Genomic DNA, 17,870 nt, shown 5'->3' on the forward strand with positions numbered 1-17,870 from the left:
TTTTAGTAATCCAGACATTACCATATGGACAAACTGCACAGATTGATCTGATGAGGCCTCACTGGATAAATGAATATCCTGCTTCAGTTAATTTGCTGAGCTTTTACGTTAGCTTTTATCAGGAGAAAAAAAATGCTTTCCAGCACATAGTTTATTTGCAGTGACATATAAAATGAGACTGATGACAATCAACACAGATTTAAGGCAGCTTGTTTGACAAGCAGCTCCTGATGGTTTGGACAGTTATCTGGAGGGCTTTCTTTTTGTACTTCATTGTTTGTAGCCAATACACAGCCTTTCCAATGTGGAACCACCTTTGCACATACATATCAGAGAATGCACACAGTTTTCTCTAGCATTTTGCTTTCACTGATGTACCTGCAATAATTTTGCTTAATGCCATAATGGGTTATTTAGTTTTGTTATCAACCTCTGCTTTCTCAATCTTCTGTCCTGTGAGGAACTGCCATATTCCTCCTCTGTAGTTCTCATTTCCCAGGGCATATACGAAGGCATCCACCGTTGGCGCAGCCTTGGCAACAAGGGCAGGAATCTGTCGTGAGACACAATATTTATTAATAGCAAAATACTCTGAGGAGCCAATTGGCTGATTTCAGCCTAGGTTCAGTTTCCCTTTACCAAAAAGATGCCTGTCTCCAATGGTAGTACTGTGCTACCCCCAGAAAGATGAGAAGTAAAAGCAAGTTGGTTGGTTGGAAGTCCTTGCTCCAGAAATTATAGTCTTCGGGTAAAAGAATTTAGATTGTTATTGCTTGAAACAGGGATATTTCAGTTGAGAGTGGATACAAACACTTAGGAGGAGTGAAGGCTGTGCCATGGACACCTTCTGATGAATAAATGGGCTGATGTTGCTAATGCATTTTATGTGGGATATTGAATACAGTAATGAATTTGGTGACCTGCAACTGGGCTGATTCTTGGGGACTGAATGAAAGTTGAAAGGTTTCATATGATATTACTGAGTCCCAGAGGTGGTTTTGGAGCCAAGACTCGTAGAATAAAGGGGAAAGAGGAGGCAGCATAACCTTAGGAGAGATCAATTACAGCTTCCTTGAGGATGGAGAAGTATTAGAAATATGAATGAGTCAATCAGTCTCTTCAAAACTGAAAATTTTGAACTGGTACTTGACTTTGGGAAGGACACAAAAAGCTCCTACACACCATGAAGCAGAACAGGCTACAGATCCTTGACTGCTGAAGAAAAAAAAACCCCTGACTTCCCAAATTTCTGCTTGATCAAAGCAGTAATGCACTGCTCGTTATGTCACTGTGCTTAGCTGCTTTGCCTTAAAAGTGGTAGATGAACAGAATGCTTTGAGGAAAAGATCTACTTTATATATATGTGTTTTAACAAGTAAACCCAGTTGTGAGTAAATTGGCATTGTTCCATAGGAACAGAGAGAGGAGAGTAAGGAGAATGTGATTGTCTGGATTCCTTCGGGCGGCACAGACGTACCATGCGGTATTTCGCTGGAATGAACATCACATCTTCCACTGCTGCGTAGGAGCATAAAAGGCAATAGGGACCCCAGCAGATGAACAGTGTCTTCAAAGGTAAACCAGTGTTAAACTGAAAAACAAGAGCAATAAATTCCTTTGCGTTTCACAATCACATGCTGCACCAAATGGATGGGAGAGGTTTGTGTTCAGTAGCAGGAGAGGATCAGCCAACAGGATGTGTGACCCCACTGCTGCTCTGCCTCCAGGGCTGCCTGTGCAGTGGGCACAAAGCCAGGTGTGGGTGGGGAGTGGCAGAGGTGGCAAAATACCTTGTGGTAGATCAGTTAAATCAGAATGTGTTCTAGATATGGAAGCCAAGGCCAGTAATTGCAGCTGAAGGGATAAATCAATGTGAAAATTTAAAAACAGGTAAAATTCCTGACTTCTTAGATGGTCTTGCAGACAAATAAACTGTATGAAGCCACTGCTCTGGCAGTGCAACAGATGGATGCAGTGGCTACGTTGTGGTAGTAGGATTCCTCTGTCCTTTATGCTGGGGCCCTATCCATGGTGTTCATGGTCAGCTGTTTCCAAGTATCTTAAAAGTATTAATGACTAGAGAAACAATAATTTCATCCCTAAATTTTCTTCATTGTAACTTGTCTGCACAGCTATAGAATATCGTAAGAAAGAAATCACATGCATGTAAACTCACTGAAAGAAAAGCTAATAGACATAATGATCACTGAGATTTATTCAAGAAATATGTAGAGGGAACATGTATTTATTCCAGTCAGCTACAAACCAGTCTGCCTGACTGTCTCTTTGCTGATATAACACTCCCCTTGAGAACTAACTGTCTTTACTGAGTGCAGGGGTCGGGCTGTGCCCACCAGCCACGCACAGTGCCCCAGACTGTATGGCCTGCACCTAAGGAAACAACTCATATAATCACCACATTACATTCCCATAAAACTGCCACGCACAAACCTTTGTTTTCAGCTCATAAAGATTTCTGAATTTCCTCAGCCAAGTGAAAACACAATGTGTATGGGAAGGCCCTTTTCCCCTCATGGGGTGCCTCCGTGTTTCCTTTCAGAGCTGTAATTCTGTCTGACTTCCTCAGTGATAAGCTAAGGGCTTGTAGCAAAGCAGGAAATAACAATCCTTCCTGAGCTAAATTTCTCTGGATAAATATTGATATGCTTTTGGCAAATATTCTGTGTTAATTTTGTGAGGAGAGTTGGACCAGTGTTGATGGAGGGAAATCCTCAGGATCACTGGTCCAACTCCCTCTTTGATGGGGAACTGTTTACAGCACTAGGTTGGGGCAGATGTGGCCATCTGGTAAAATGTTGAAATCTCTAAGAATAATGTTTCCATGAACTTTCTAAGTGGCCCTATCCTGTGTTGCACTACCCTCCTACTCAAGTAGCACTGGGGAGTCAGCACAGAAGGAGCTGAGCCAAAACCTTCGTGAAAGAAATAGTTTTTTTTCTTCAAGGACTTTGCCTCTACTGGATGTAGCCCTATTTTGGCAAGGTGATTGCAGGGGCTGAGGGAACTTTCTTACCTTATAGTTCCCACTTTTCCTGAACTTTTGGTGTATGGACTGATAGGCCGTCAGCATGATGAAGCCCGGGACCAGGAAATTGAAAGTAGCCATAGAAAAAAGGTATGTGGCATAGTTTCTGGAAAGGGTGAGGAGGGGGAAAAAAAAGAGGTCGTTAATTCCTGTCTAATGTATTTATGTAAACTTGCTGTTAGTATTTACCAATTTGTATTTTTAAAATTGCTAAAACCAGTTTTGTCAACATGCTTTAGTTGCAGCATTTGCTGAAGGGCAGTTAAGCTGTGCCGTGCTGTTGTGTGGGATGGATAATACTGTAGAAAATTACAACAGGTATTTGCTTTCTAAACCCAAACAACCCTGCTCAGACATTTGCGCTGGTCTGTATAGACCCAAAACCCCTTTGAAAGAGGTTTAAGTCCTAAACACAGAAAAGATGCTCCCTTATAGATGAGCAAGGGAGTAGCAGAAAAAAAGCACCAGCCTCTCCCCCTTAGGAAGCTGTTCCCACATGTCACCATGTGAGTCAAGGCAGCCTTTGGGAGGGACATCTGCCCCAGCAGCAGTGATGGGGGACAGCAGCTTTGGTGTGCTGCCGAGGCCACCCCAGGGGATGGCAGCCTCCACCCCACCCCTCTGGGAGCTGGCCCTGGCCCTCACCTGTCCCCTTTGCTGTAGTCCAGGGTGCAGCAGGTTCGGAGGGGTTCGTAGTCGTATTCCCCCCACCCCAGTAAGGGCATCACGGCCCAAAAGGCAGCAAACAGCCATGCAAACACTATCATGGAGATGACCGTGCTCCACTGCAGCCTGCTCCCTGTGGGAAGAGAAAAGGGAATCTCCATGATCCAAACAAAACCACTGGGAAAAGCTGTCCGGCCCTTGGGCCTCAGGCAAAAACAAGCAGCTGTCTGTGTTTTGTACCCTGAAGCTGACCTGTGTCTGGAGGAATCAGTCTGGCATAAAATATGAAGGAAGCTTTTAAACTTTAGGAAATAGCAAACTGTACTTCCCTTTTGTGTGCTTTACTTAGACAAATGCTGTATTACTGCTTAGCTTTGTACCACACTGGAGATACAGCTGCTGTTATAAACCTTATATTCTTGTGTTTTGGGAAAGTGTTTACAGACTCAGGTGAGGCAAAGAGTAGAATGAACAGGGTGATGCAATAAATAGTGTTTGAAGAACTAGAGTCCCATTGCAGTGTGTGGGTCAGATCAGAAATGTGACTCTGCACACACTCCCCAGCCCCTGCCTACTTCCTTCCTGCCTGGCTGGGAGTGCAGGGCACATGTGGATATCAATTATACTCTATTCTAAAACTGCTATTCATCAATATATATATGAATATATACACAAAACCTGAAAACAGATCTCATTCTAAAAATACTACTGGACAAGTAATTTTGCCCTTAAGATCATTGCTTAGCCTGGAACAGGAAATGTGAAGCTCAGCACTAGTGATTTTTTTTTTCTAATTTTATAATAAAAATGTTCACTTGTGCCTATCTCACCCGGTTTCGTAAAATATCACAGGAATAGGTCAATGGATGGAATGATGGACTGGAAACTTCAGAAGACACAGGAAGTATTTCTTCATGGAGAAGCAGGCAGGCTTCCTTGCTATTGCAGGATATTGTATTAGTCTTGCTGCTTGCGTGTCAAAAGGTCTGGATAATTTTGTTATGGAGGCTAATGTCTGTCGTCATGGCCATGCTGAATAATCCATGACGCCAGCTGCACCGGCAAGGAGAACGGTGACTTTTCCCACTGCTCCTTTCTAATCAAATCTCCCATTAGGGAGAAGTAATGATGTAATTTTCGCTGAGGTTGGGAAGCAATCTTTTTGTCTGCCCTTAACAGCAGCATCATGACAACAGGCAGGAAGATTCAGGCCTGTTCTGACCTTTCTCGGAAAGGACTGGGGGTAAGGTGTGTGAGGTGAGGCCCTGCCATGGGGTCAGACGTGGCTGACTCATGGGTGGAGAGCATATGGGGCCACACAAACTGGAGGTCTCTATAAGGTAGCAGCTCTAGGAAAGACCAGAAACTCCACAGTAGCTATTTTGAGTGGTAATGTCCTTGTATATTTTAAAGAAGGAAAATAAAGTGAGTTTGTTAGTGAAACTGTCCTTTTACAGGGATGCTGGTTATATCTCTGTGCTTTTTCTTATCTTCCAGAGGTTCTTCAGGGAAAAGAATTAGAGTTTGAATTGCACTAAAAATCAACTTGGAAAATTTGTTTGGTGCAGGTGTTCAAAAATTAGTCGTGGAAAAGGACAGGTGTACACATTTCAATTTAAATACCAGGAAAAAAGGTAAAGAATATCATTTTTATAAATATTCTATGTTTAATATGGTAGTTACAAAAAAAATTTGATTTTTCTGTTATTTAAAACATTATTTTGTAGTAATTGCTAGTGAAGAATTATTAATGGCTGATATCTCTCTTTCACATGATTCCTACATAGAAGATATAGTTTGGTTCAAAAGCTTAAGTATTGCTTTGTAATACTGACATAATATGACTCTAGAATTACATAGATGAAAATAAAAGAATAGGTTTTGATTTATGGAACTAGCAATACAAGTAAAACTTTTTAGTAACTTGTAATTATTTGTAATCTCTCTGTTTCAAAGAAACAATGTAGCTTAAACTGTATCTTTCTTAAGTGAGCGCAATTTAGGTATATGCTCAAACAAGCATCCAAGATGTCCATTTGTGTTCTACATAGCAGTTCTCGTATCTTGGCTTTACACAACTGTAACTTGAAATTCAACCGGGACAAAGCTTATTACATAAGCTGTCAGCTTTGTTTTGTGTTTTACATATTCTAGCAGCGTTTTAAAGGCATTATCAAAAGCAGCTGCACTGAAACCTGGATCTGAATTGTGTATCTTTTAAAACAAGCTTATGCCAAAAGCAGCTTTATTGCTTTGGGAATAAAATTTTGTAAGTGGTAAGCCCTCTGGTATTCTGAAAAAACCCTGAACTAAATCCTGTGGGGTTTCTGATTCTCAGCAGTTTTAATAAAATAGTTAATATCAGTTACTTTTTGTGGTATCTTGTGGCAGAAATTTTGTTCTCTTTTTGCCCCATCCTTTCACTTCATGAACTACTGCAGTATTGTGAAGGTTTCAAAGCATGATGGGCCCTGACTGAGGCACTCTGATGGCACCGGGTCCTGGTCACACACCAGCACCTTATGGATCTTTGCATGTAACAAAAAGATCCTTGCATTGATTTAATCCGATATAATCCCACCTTCCCTGCTGTCATCTTGCACAGAAAAACTGGAGAAACTCTTGCTCCCCTGCCTGCAACCACCTGTGGGATCTTTCGTGATGCCCAGTCTCTTGGTGCCACATCTTTCCTCTGGCGTGTGTGCTTCCAGCTGGGCTATGTGCAGGCAACAAGAGAGTTGTGAGGCCTCATGCTGAAATGGCTTTCAAGTATTTTCTATCAAGAGTGGCTTTAATGAAGATTGCCATGTTGAGCTCTTTAATGGGAAAAGTGCAGCCCATAGAACACTCCAGGGGAAACCACCCCATGCTTGTGGCTGGCAGTGCTCTGCCTCAGTTCCCTCCACCTTGGGAGCCCACATGCTTGTCAGGGCTCTGGGAGCTCAGCAAGGCACCAGTTCTCATTTTTCATTAACTTGCTTTTTTTTCTCTTTATTTCCCTAAATTTTGCTTTAATATTTGTGCCTTTTCTATGAAAAACTGTAAGAAAGAGTTTATTTTAGTTACTTTTCCACATACGTTAGGGATCACCATTTTCTTATTAGATGTAGAATGGAGAACTATGCAAAAATGAGTCTGGCCCCAGGCATGTCTTTACAGCCTGCCTTTGGAAATCTCATCTTGGGGCTGAGTTCCTCTATTCTCTCTCCTCACACTTAAGGAATCCTATTTTGGAGACTAGAAGAGAGAATCAGAACTAACACAATTAAGTTTTTCCTTTTGGCTTTAACCTTTTGCAAAATGAGATTAATGGTGAAGCAGACCGGGTGAAATCAGCTGCTTGTTGACCCTTCAGAAAATATTTACTCATACATTAAAAGCAGCTAAACATGTATGAATGTAAAAGTAAAGAAGCTCGATATTATTGTAGTTTTACCCAGAAAAAAATATTCAGTACAAGAACAGTGAAAGAATTGTGATTGGTTCACGTGGCAAAAATGTCCTCCCCTGAGAAGGCTGACAGTAAGAGCCTAGGTGGAAAGCAGTTTGGTTGTTTTTGTGCACAGCAGGCCACTTCTTTACTTTAAATGACTTTTTTGGGCCTGATAAAATTTAACATAATAGCTGTGTAGGTCCTAATTCAATTAAATGTCTATGCATGGAGTTCAGCGTATGCTTACAGATATAATTCCTAATTAGGGCCCAGTGCTTGCAGTTTGGTCCTATTAAGTCTAATCACTCTTGTGCTCTGGCTTTCTCCCTTTGAAAAGCAAAAGTAAAGCTTCTCTTTTCCATACAGTGCAGTATTAATACAGGGGATTTCAAATGGCTTCTGTAATTGCTTTGGGACAGAACAAGGTCACTCTCATAAACAGAATCCTCCCCCCATCATTCAAAGATTACTAAAATTCTGATGTCAAGAGCTTAAATTTTAGAAAGTGCTAGATAGAGTATGGGATAGTCATCCTTTTGATTATGATGTCCAGTATTTGGTGACATAACCATAAACTGTATCTCCATCTTTAGTTTGAGGGAACGTTTATGAATGTAGATTTTTTTAAGACTTATGATTTTTTCAAATGTTTAGCTGATTTTCACAGAAAGAGCAAAAAATACATCACCGACACAGTGGCTACCTTTCAGCTAGATTTCAGCCTGCTGTTCAAAGGGAATTTCTCAATCAAAATGTGAACAGGATTTTCTGTGATGGACAGAAAAAAGTTTGTTTTCCTCATTCTTGCAAATGGTTTAGTTATAATAGCTGTATAATATTAAGTTGTGATATATTCCAGAACAATATGGCTTGTACCAAACTTCATGGCATGCATCACTTAAGATTAGAATGTTGTCAAAGACGAAGATATTTGAAAGTCTTATAAGCAAAAATATGTATCAGTCATAAGTAAAGTAGGTGTTAGTACCTACTTAATCTGCTTTGCAAAAAGCACCAGTCACTGGTGCTCACAAGCACTCATTTCTTGTAGAAATAAGAAAACTGCAATGCGTAATAGCTTATTTTCTGCATATTATTAGAAAAAGCTCTTTAAAATAACCTAATTAAGGGATTTTTTTACTCCATTGATTTTTTTTTTTTTTTTTGCTGTGGTTCTCCAGGATCATAGAGCTGTTCTGGTGATTACCTTCTGCTTCAGCGAAAAATGCAAGATCTATATAAACATTGACGTTTTGTCAGGGAAAACTAATACAGGTGCAAAACTAGATGAAGGCAATGTGGCAGGGTGGCTGCAGTAGATGTGACATGAGTTAAGGATTTGCTCCTGATTTGACAGAGCTGACAGCTGAAATTGGAACAAATGGTAGTTTGGTAATTTTTGAATACTGATATAACAACCCAGATTTCCTTGAATGTTAAGGATTAGATAAAACTCACTGCAATTCTACTTCTTGAAATCGAATTCTGCTGTGAAATCCCTGCTAGTTTTATTCATATTTTCTTTTGTAGTATAGACAGAAGTAATGACATAAATCACTTCAGATTTTCCATTTCCCCCTAATTCTTAAATGCAAGTATAAAATCTTCTAGATTTTTTTTCTTTCCTTTTAAAACTGTAACTGTACTTATGAAAGGGAAAAAACTGACCAGGATCCTTCCCCTCTCCACAAACTTCTGGTGGCAGTGTGACAGCTCCTCACCAAAATGAATAATGTGCTTAATTGAGATGCCTTCAGCAAGGACATCTCTGTGGTAGGTGACTGCCTGCTATCCAGGTCACTGATCCCCTGGGATCTCTACCAGCTGCCCTCTGCCTGCCTGATCCCAGCTCCAGAGAGGCCTCCCAGGCTGCTGCCTCTTTCCTCCCTTGTTATGTTAACATAATTCAGGACATTTTTCTTTTCTGAATGGCCAAGGAGGGAGAACTATAATGTCTACCTTGATATAAACTGTCACCTTCTGTCCTGAATGCTTGGCTGCTGACAGACAGCTTCCTCAGAGTTTGCCCTTTCCTTCTTCACTGTCAGGTGCTAACATAAAACTACTTCTGTTTTCTTCTTTTCCCCTTAATGATCAAATTTTGAAATACAATTTTATCTGATTTTCCATCTTGCTGGTGATTGACATTGATACTCTTCATATTTCCCTGCCTTTTCTCCTCTTACTGCATACTTTCAGGCTATTTCTTTGGTTCTCTTCTCCTTGCTGTGAACGTAGCACCTCATAGGCCCCAAAGCTACATTTAGGGGATGAAAAGATAGTTGCCCAGTGTGGTTGCTTGGCAGGAAAAAACCAAAAGAGGGCAGACTAAAATATCTTGAAACTCTACCTTCTCTATCGCGTGTGGTGGTAATACTATTTTCTTCCTTATGCCAATATTATGCTTAATATCAACCTCACTTCTGAAGAGTGACTTGTCTAGTTATCAATACACTCTAAAGGCTAGCGCTTTGTCACTGAGGGTTGTACTGACTGCCAAATGTAAAAACTTGTTTGTTTTCAGAATGTTGGTGAGCAAATTTGTGTTATTGGCATCCAGAATGGCTGTAAAGTCCCAAATTTTCCTATCATCATAGTAATCTCTCACATTCCCGTCAGCCCCTTTTTCCTCAGAAATACAGATAGTGGATAATCCAGTGTCAAGCTGAGGAATGCTACAGCAAAGGTTTTCTTGGGAAACTGTTAGGACATGACAAAAAAATTGGGGATGATGTAATTGAGTTTGGAAGGATTATCATTTCCTGGCTAATGAAGATACAAGGTTGATAGCTTTGTTTTTTAGGCAAAGGTATTTTGTACCTTCTGTACAGGCATGCAACGTGCACCAGTGTCAACAGGAGTTTAATGTATGGATTGAGAACACAGTATAGCCTGCAGGCTTGATATAGCATGTTTGTGAAATATGAGTTAATCTTCCTTGCAATCAGCACGTGAAGGATGCAACTAGAAAGGGCTGGTTTTACTGGAGTAGCCACAGGGCCTGAGCACCTTCTGGGTTTTAGGTTTTGTTGTTCAAAGTGTTCGCTGTAGCAGCCATGTTTGGCCATCAGTAAGTAACAATTTGAGCAAAGTAAAGAAGTTTGTGGCCTTAGGGTCTCTCTGCCTGTGCTCTTAATGTAGTGTGTGCTCATGACTGGAGGAAGTCATGACACAAAGGCATTAAAGTCAATGTTGCAGAGAGCAAAATGTCTTTCCAAGACATGCTTATTTTCAGGCTCTCTCTTGTAAAATACAGATGCTGCTCTTCTAGCTCCAAACACATTTTGATGTCCAAGGGGTGTTAGAATGGATTTAGCTTACAGCCTGCTTTTTTGGGGTCCTTTATCTAGACATGAAAAAAAGAATTTCCTTGCCTTAGTTGAATTCCTGCTAGAGTTGCAGAACAAAAAATTGGCAACCTTTTCACCTCAACAGGATCATCAGATTGAATATATTCCCTGTGTGGTTTGGGAGTGTTTCACCATTTGCTACTTTAATCACATGGAGGCTGTGCCTGAAAGGTTGTGTGGATGCTAACAGAGGAGGGCATTGAAGCACTGCAGCTCAGCAGTTTCTTCCCCTACAAATGACTACAATTTCCTTTAGAAAATATTTTATGAAGTGGTCTAAGCAACCTGTGCTTTATCACAACAAAAGGAGGGTTGAATTTGTCTATCAACATTGCCAAAGAGACACAGCTTTTTTTGAGAACAATGTGGTTACATGAGGTGCTCTGGATTCCTCATTCTTCTGGAAAAAAACAGGCTTTAGCAGGAAACATAAAAGCTGCATATCTACATGGGAGGACCTCATCTGTTTCTCCCAGACGGCAGAGCTCCCACATGACTGCCAAAATGGCCAAAGAGTGCAGATTAGGGCATTTCAAACGTTGCTGAGTGCCAGGATGTCATAGAAACATAGATCAGTGAAGGTTGGAAAAGACCTTGAAGAGGTTCTCTGTCCTTTCAGAATAGGTTTGTATTTCATATTGTGTCTTCTTCCCTTTTCATAATGAAGGGCATGAAACTGTATACCCTGTGCTTGTCATTCAGTCCCTTCCCAATAACTTTTGAGAACTCTGGCTACTTAGAGTAAACTGGAGGAGGAAGTGGGGACTGACAGGTACTAAGTTGCTGCATTTACTGTGAAAGGTGATGTCTGGGGAGAGGTGAGTCCCCATGAAAGCACCCACAGAGCAGTCAGCATGGGTCTATCCTGTTATACAAAAGGAATATCATCCCTGTGCACCGTGTTTTAGTTACAAGACAGCAGGTTTTGCCAGTTCCAGTGCTCACAAGGCTGCCAATTTGTTTTACAGTTGATGATAAAGCCTTATGCTGTGCTTCCCAGCTTCTGGGCTAGCTAAGAGAATGGAGTTATTCTCCCATATCCACAGCAGTGGCTAGTGCACAGCTGGAGTTCCAGCACAAATCCTAGCAGTCCCTACAGACACCAAATCCAACTCAGCACCCTAATTCAGCAGACATTTCCACTCTTGGATTGAATCGAATGCACAAATGAAGTATTGCCAAATACTGGGAGGAAGATCTGTGATAGAAGTCAAATTCATATATTCGTAAATCCTGTCAATCTCTATTTCTCACCTAAATCAAAAATATTCTTTCATAAGTTGACAAAAAAGGACAAATTTATTTTCATAGGTTGATCTCCCTGTCTAACATTCGATTTCCATTAAATCCAGCTAAGGTGTCAGAGTTAGTTAAAAACTAAATTGCAAGAAAAAAAGAAACAGAAAATGGCCTTTACTAAGGAAAAAAACCCACATGAACACATTCCTGCTCTTATCAATTAGTACTTAAAAATAGCTCTGCCGTTTTTATTGAAACTTGCAGATAATTTGTTCCTTGCTTGGGAACAAATGTATCAAGTTCCAGTCCTTATAAGGGGGCCTGGAATAAAACATAAACCCCACAAATGTCTCTGGCACCCCAAAATGCCTGTGTGTCACACAAAGGGGCTGCTGAGCTCTGTCTGCCTGATCATGCCTCTGCATGGGCTCTGTTCCAGCTGCCGTCTCTGCAGAGGCAGCTCTCCAGCTACATCAAATTCATCTGTAATTAGTAAACTCTGCATGGGCATAAATATCTGTTTGGTGTGCAGCAGGGTGTTGGATGAAAGCCCAAGGTGAATAGTTTTTTCCTCGATGTGAAGGAAAAATTTTGTTTGGGATTTTGTTTTGAAAACCCTTGTGGTTTAAGAGAAAGCATGGCAAGAGGGTCACGAATTGGATGTGATCTGGAAGAAAAAACATCTCCTGAAGGTGGTTGATGATTGTTCCCTGTATGGGAAGAGGTCCTTTGGAGAAATTGTTTATATTTGCTCTGTCTGTAGTGTGTAAAATAAACAAACTTATGTGTAAGACACACAAATAATAGCTATGTGCTTTCTTTCGTTCTCAGAAACCTAAGCAAGCTGCCTTGTAGCAGAATCTGGGTGGGGTTGCTCAGTAAATTGTGGCCCTTACTTGTACAGTAGTGATGGTATCGGTCCCAGGCGACTGCAGCGCTGCAGTTAATGCTGGCTAATGCTGTCAGGAAGCCACAGAATCCATGAATTTGACAGCCCTGAGAACCATAGGGCCAGTATCTGTCAACAAACAAGGAATATGTTAAGAAAATGATAGAGAAAGATGAAGACACGTTTGGAAATTGCATTAACAGAGAGGGTAAAATGATAAGACTGTGCTCGAGCTCTCCAAGAGACATTGTAAAAGATGCTATTGTGGTTGCCTTTAGGTATATGCCAGCATTTTTCTTGCTGTGATGTCTGATACAGTACAGCAGCTATTTCTACTCTTAATACTGAGAAGAAAATATAACCCTGCATTTTTGTATTGAAAAGTTGGAGGTTTTAAATTTGAAATCTACATTTCATCCACATACAGTTATCCACATCTTTGAAATTTGTATCCTTTATGAGCAGCCAATTCATCAATGCGTGAAGGTAGCAAATGAATTTTTGAAAGTCAGAGTTCACCATGCAACACAGTACAAAAGCTCACAACAAATAAAAACACTCTTGATAGCCAGACTGAGGTCTCCGATATTTTTGCAGACGTAGAATGAAAAGAAGGAAAAGAACTTCCCAATGTCTTTGCAGACACAGAACGAAAAGGAGCCATGACTTTTTTTTCTTTCTGTGTTCATCTAAACTGACTCATGCTCATAAACACGGCTGTGAGGCAGAAATCTTTGGCAATCTCCTTTCTCATATATTTACAGAACACCAGTATAATACATAAGGAGACTACCCCTGGAACAGGAGACAGCTTACTGCTTGAGGGGCTGGGAAACTTGTGGTCCTATTTGAAAGAAAAGGTCCTGCAATGGTTAAAACCAAGCTTATTTTGATATATTGACCTTGGCTTCTCAGCTCCAGTTCTGTAAAGGTGTCTTTATTGACTACAGTTGGACGTAAGTGTCTGAAACAAGACTGACCTATATGGGAGGTAAAATATTATTAAATAAGGCCCCATTGGAACTTATTTACTTGTTAATTTGTAAATACTTTTTATAGCCATTAAGAGAAAATAACGTGGTCACATTCTGGCTTGAAATACATTTCTGTTTTCAATTAAAGGTCTTTCCAGGGTGTAAAAATATGATACCAAGGTGAAATTATTGATCAGCTATTTTATATAGTGGTGGTGGGTTTTTTGAGTATGATTTGCTTGTGATTTGTTTGTCATAATTATTTACTAAAATGCTTGATGTTGTTTCTGTCCTCTGATTAAATGATTGACATGTGTGAAAATGTAGAAAAACAATTGTGTCATAACTGATGTGAGCTCCCTGGTAACGGATCTGCATTTTAATTTTCCAGAAACTTCTCAAATAAGTGCTATAATAGAAAGGTTAATAAAAAACCCCCAAACAGATAAAGACTTGCAGATAAATTTGGGGTCAATCTAGAGGTTTAGTGAATGGTATTTTGGTATTCAAGTAGCTTCTATAATGACCGGTAAAGCTGTCTGGTTAAATATCTTCTATAATCAATCTTATACTCTGTCAGTGATTATACACAGTAAAGTCTGCTTTTCTGCTTGCCTGGTAGAACTATATAGAGTTTCATTTTCCCGTTTCAAATTGAGAGAATAAGAAGGTTGGCTATGTGCTGTGGTAGAGAGAGAGTCATTTAATTACTTTGATCTCTTACAACTTAAGCTATTAATTTTCATGTGGTTCTTCTGAGCATCCCTTAGGAAAAGCTTTAAGATGTACCTTAGGAAGCTGGAGAAGGCAGCGATGAATGCATTGATGCAGATCCCGCAGTCAGCCAGCGCAACGCTGACAACCAGCAGGTTGCTGGGTGTTCGGAGTTCTTTGATTTTTCGGAAGGAGAGAATTGTCAAGCCATTCAGACAGAAACCGAGCAGGGCTGAAAGACAGAATTGTGTGGTGTGATTCAACTGGAAATGGAAAACATCTACAATGATACTATTGTTTTCTTTAATGAGGGAACAATAATTACAGTGGAAACTCATGCGCACGCAGGGAATAAATCTGTAGTGGTCGGTCTGCACGCAAGTTACAAAGGCTTTCAGGAGAGAAGTTGTAGGTGACAGCTGAAGCCAGTGCTCCAAACTGCATCAGGGATATGGCCAGTCACGTGGAGCAGAAATGGTTTGATCTTACTTGTAATTCTGCTTTTTGTTATAATAAGAGAAACTGAGTTGTCAGAGTTCATCCAGGGACACATAGTTCAGAGCAAGGGAGATGCAGGGGAGGCAGTTTCAGGGGGGCTGACAGCCAGCATATGCTGCTGGTGTACACATCTCCAGGCCTGCCTTTGATAGAGAAATGGGTTGTGTTCAGTATCAATTATAACATTCTTTTGTGTCTAAGCATAGAAATCCCTCAGCTGTGTTTCAGTCAGCCTGGCTCCCTTTGGGCTTCTGTCTAAGGTTAGCCTACACAGTGCTTGAATCACATCAGCTCAATCTTATTACTGCCCCTCGTCAATAGACTATACATGGAAAGGAATAATCTAATTATGAAAAGCAGTCACTGACAGATTTAAAAAAATAAATAAATGTTGGTCCTCAGACAGAATCATCCAAGCAACCCCAGCTATTCACCCAGCATAGAGCTGTGCCACTCTGAAACCCATTTTTCACTGGTTTAAATTCAAGCTTTGTCCTTTAATGCCCTTTTCAAGGTGACCTGAATTATTTTAACTCTGATGAGGCTCTGACTCAACATCCAATCTCTAAGTTTCAGTTAGATGAGAGACACGGTGTCTTTTTCTTTGTGTTCTTCTTGGAAATAGAAATTATGTAGCACAGAAAAACTCTATATCCCCTAATTCTGTAAAGTAGTGTAGTTACTTATGCTCATTGTCTTAATTCTGCAGTTACATAAGATGGATGATTTTTTTCTAGTCTAAAATCCTGCTTCTACCTTAATTGCATTAATGGCTGATGGCATAACCATAGTAACAGCTGATGTGTGTTTATTACACAACATATAACAAAATATTTCCAGGAGAAATATTTGGAGCCATTTGAGATCTGCTGTTCTTATTTCCTCCCTGCCAGATTACCTCCCACCCACAGGGTAGAACTGCTGTCAACTCTCCCAAATGCAAAGAAGCCTTTAGGAGAGATATGTTGTGAGCATATTTAGAGTAGAGCTGAAGAGTTATTACTACATCAACTTTTTCTGTCTTTCCCTTGTTTTTTTTAAGCCTCAGGCTTCACCACATTCTGCTCTCTTGAAGGTCAGCATGAGTGTACAAATAGAGAACTTACTAAATTTAAAAATGATAGCTTTGAATTTTCATTTTCAGATCAGCAAATGTGTCCAGTTAATAAAGTAAATGCAACTCTTCCCCATAGCTTTCCTGCAAACTGCACTTATAAGCTGCCACAAAAAATAAAAAGAGGGGTCTTCATCGCCTTTCTCTCAGAGTCTTCAGAAAGTGAATTAATCTTTATTTAGGTTGATCTGCTAAGTCTGTTGACAAAGAGTTTTACTGCCAATCTGCTGAGCACATTCTGCCTAAAGCCCTACAGGAAATACTTGTATTTAGTAAATCATAAATGTGTTAGACCACATCTAGTTTTAGGTGTCGTTTACTTTATTTTAACTTTAACAGCCGCAGGTCCCTGGCACCCCCTTTGCTAGCTGCCAGTTCCCAGTTTTGTTGCAGTCTCTCAACGAAGTGGCTTATGCCTTAAGAAAAGTCCACATTGGCTAAATGAAATTGATACAGTTTGTTTACTTTTACCCAGCAGCCCTTAATTGCAGCTCTACCAACGCAATCTGGATGCATGCTAAGAGTTCACAGGCTATTTTGGACCTATCGTGTTGGATTATAAGAGTCATCACAGCCCACAAAACAAGCAGTCCAAGTTTATTGAGAGATCATTAGTCATTTCAATATCCTTCCCTTGAGGAAGATAAAATTGTCTGTAAAAGTCAACAACAAAATCTTAAGTCCCAAAATCTTGAGAAGTACTTCACTGCCACAACTATGCATAGAGTGCAGATCTTCACTGCAAACAGCTTAGAGCTCCCCTTGATTTATTCAGCAGAAGTACTGGTAATGTGGCCACAGTAACCACGGTCAGTGTACCACAAATGCTGCTGATTATTTCAATTTTTCTTCCCCCTCTCATCACAAATAATAGGGGAAAAAGTCTTACTGCTGCTGAGGTCCCACATCGGACTTACCTTCTACCAGCAGGGCAGTGCCCAGGGCAAACACCTCTATTTCAGTGAAGCCTTCAGGGAGAGGGTGTGGAGTGACCATTCTTATGGCAAATATGTCAAAAGATTTAACCTCTGCCCTCTGTTATAGCTGTAGGGCTGCCTTTTCTCCAGATCTCTCTACTTCCAGTAACCCAGGGCTTCTTAAAGGAGCAGCTCACGTGCAGACACATGCTGTTATTATATAAAAGCTTTGGGGTTTTTACTCCCGCCACTACAATCCCTGCAAGAATGTTATTAATGATGGGACTAGCATCAACCCGCACTCCCCCTTCTCCTGCAAATCGTATTTCAGACACCAGCAAAATGAAAGCATTCATTGCAATTACAACAAGTTCTTTGTAGAGACAAGATTAAAAAACCTGTCCAGTTAATTCTGCAAGACTGGAAAAGAATTAAAGGTTGTGGAACAAAGGAAATGTAATATATAACTGGGAAGTGACCTGAAAAATAAAGAGGCACTCATTGAGTTGGTAATTAGAGGAAAAGTATGAACTGATAATTTCTGCAGCTTGTAGGTCTTCTCCTCACCCATTTTTTAGGAACTGGCCAGTGCATTTTTGAGGCAATAACTGTTCTGTATAGTAACATATCTCCCCTTTGTAACTGAGGCTTAAATTAATATGCACAGTGGCACAGCCTGATTAAAGGCAAACACAAATTACTGATTTTGAGCCTTAAACATACAAGGATGTATGTGAGCTGCCCAGTGGTGAGTGCTCCCAGGACTTTACTTACTGTCCTTTGAGAGATGTTTGAGGACTGCAGTCATGTACTGTGGCTCTGGAGTATGTGCTACATGCAGCTTATCCAACCCCAGCTCATTATCTGCCAGCTGACTTCCAACCACAAGCAAACCACACAGTGGATTCGAGATGTAAATGAGACCTTGTCATTTTCCAACAGATTCAACCATTTTCCTTTCATTTGTTGTGCTATTGATTGATTAAATAACTCTTTGAATGCCTGGATCCTGTAGAATGGAAGACAGCAG

General features: G+C 40.4%; 1 protein-coding gene across 1 annotated transcript; it reads right to left on the bottom strand.

Moving 5' to 3' along the window:
- Nucleotides 1-209: 209 nt before the first annotated feature.
- RGR (retinal G protein coupled receptor) lies at nt 210-16,977 on the bottom strand. The gene is made up of 7 exons (XM_017806921.1): nt 16,841-16,977; nt 14,387-14,543; nt 12,631-12,752; nt 3,692-3,845; nt 3,035-3,152; nt 1,478-1,591; nt 210-553 (listed from the first exon to the last, which is right to left on the bottom strand). Exons 1-7 carry the CDS (start codon nt 16,917-16,919, stop codon nt 410-412), a joined length of 888 nt encoding a protein of 295 aa, XP_017662410.1. The 5' UTR covers nt 16,920-16,977; the 3' UTR covers nt 210-409.
- Between the last annotated feature and the right edge of the window lie 893 nt (nt 16,978-17,870).

This window comes from Lepidothrix coronata, unplaced genomic scaffold (genome assembly GCF_001604755.1).
Source record: "Lepidothrix coronata isolate B3197 unplaced genomic scaffold, Lepidothrix_coronata-1.0 Scaffold17, whole genome shotgun sequence".
NCBI classification, from domain to species: domain Eukaryota; kingdom Metazoa; phylum Chordata; class Aves; order Passeriformes; family Pipridae; genus Lepidothrix; species Lepidothrix coronata.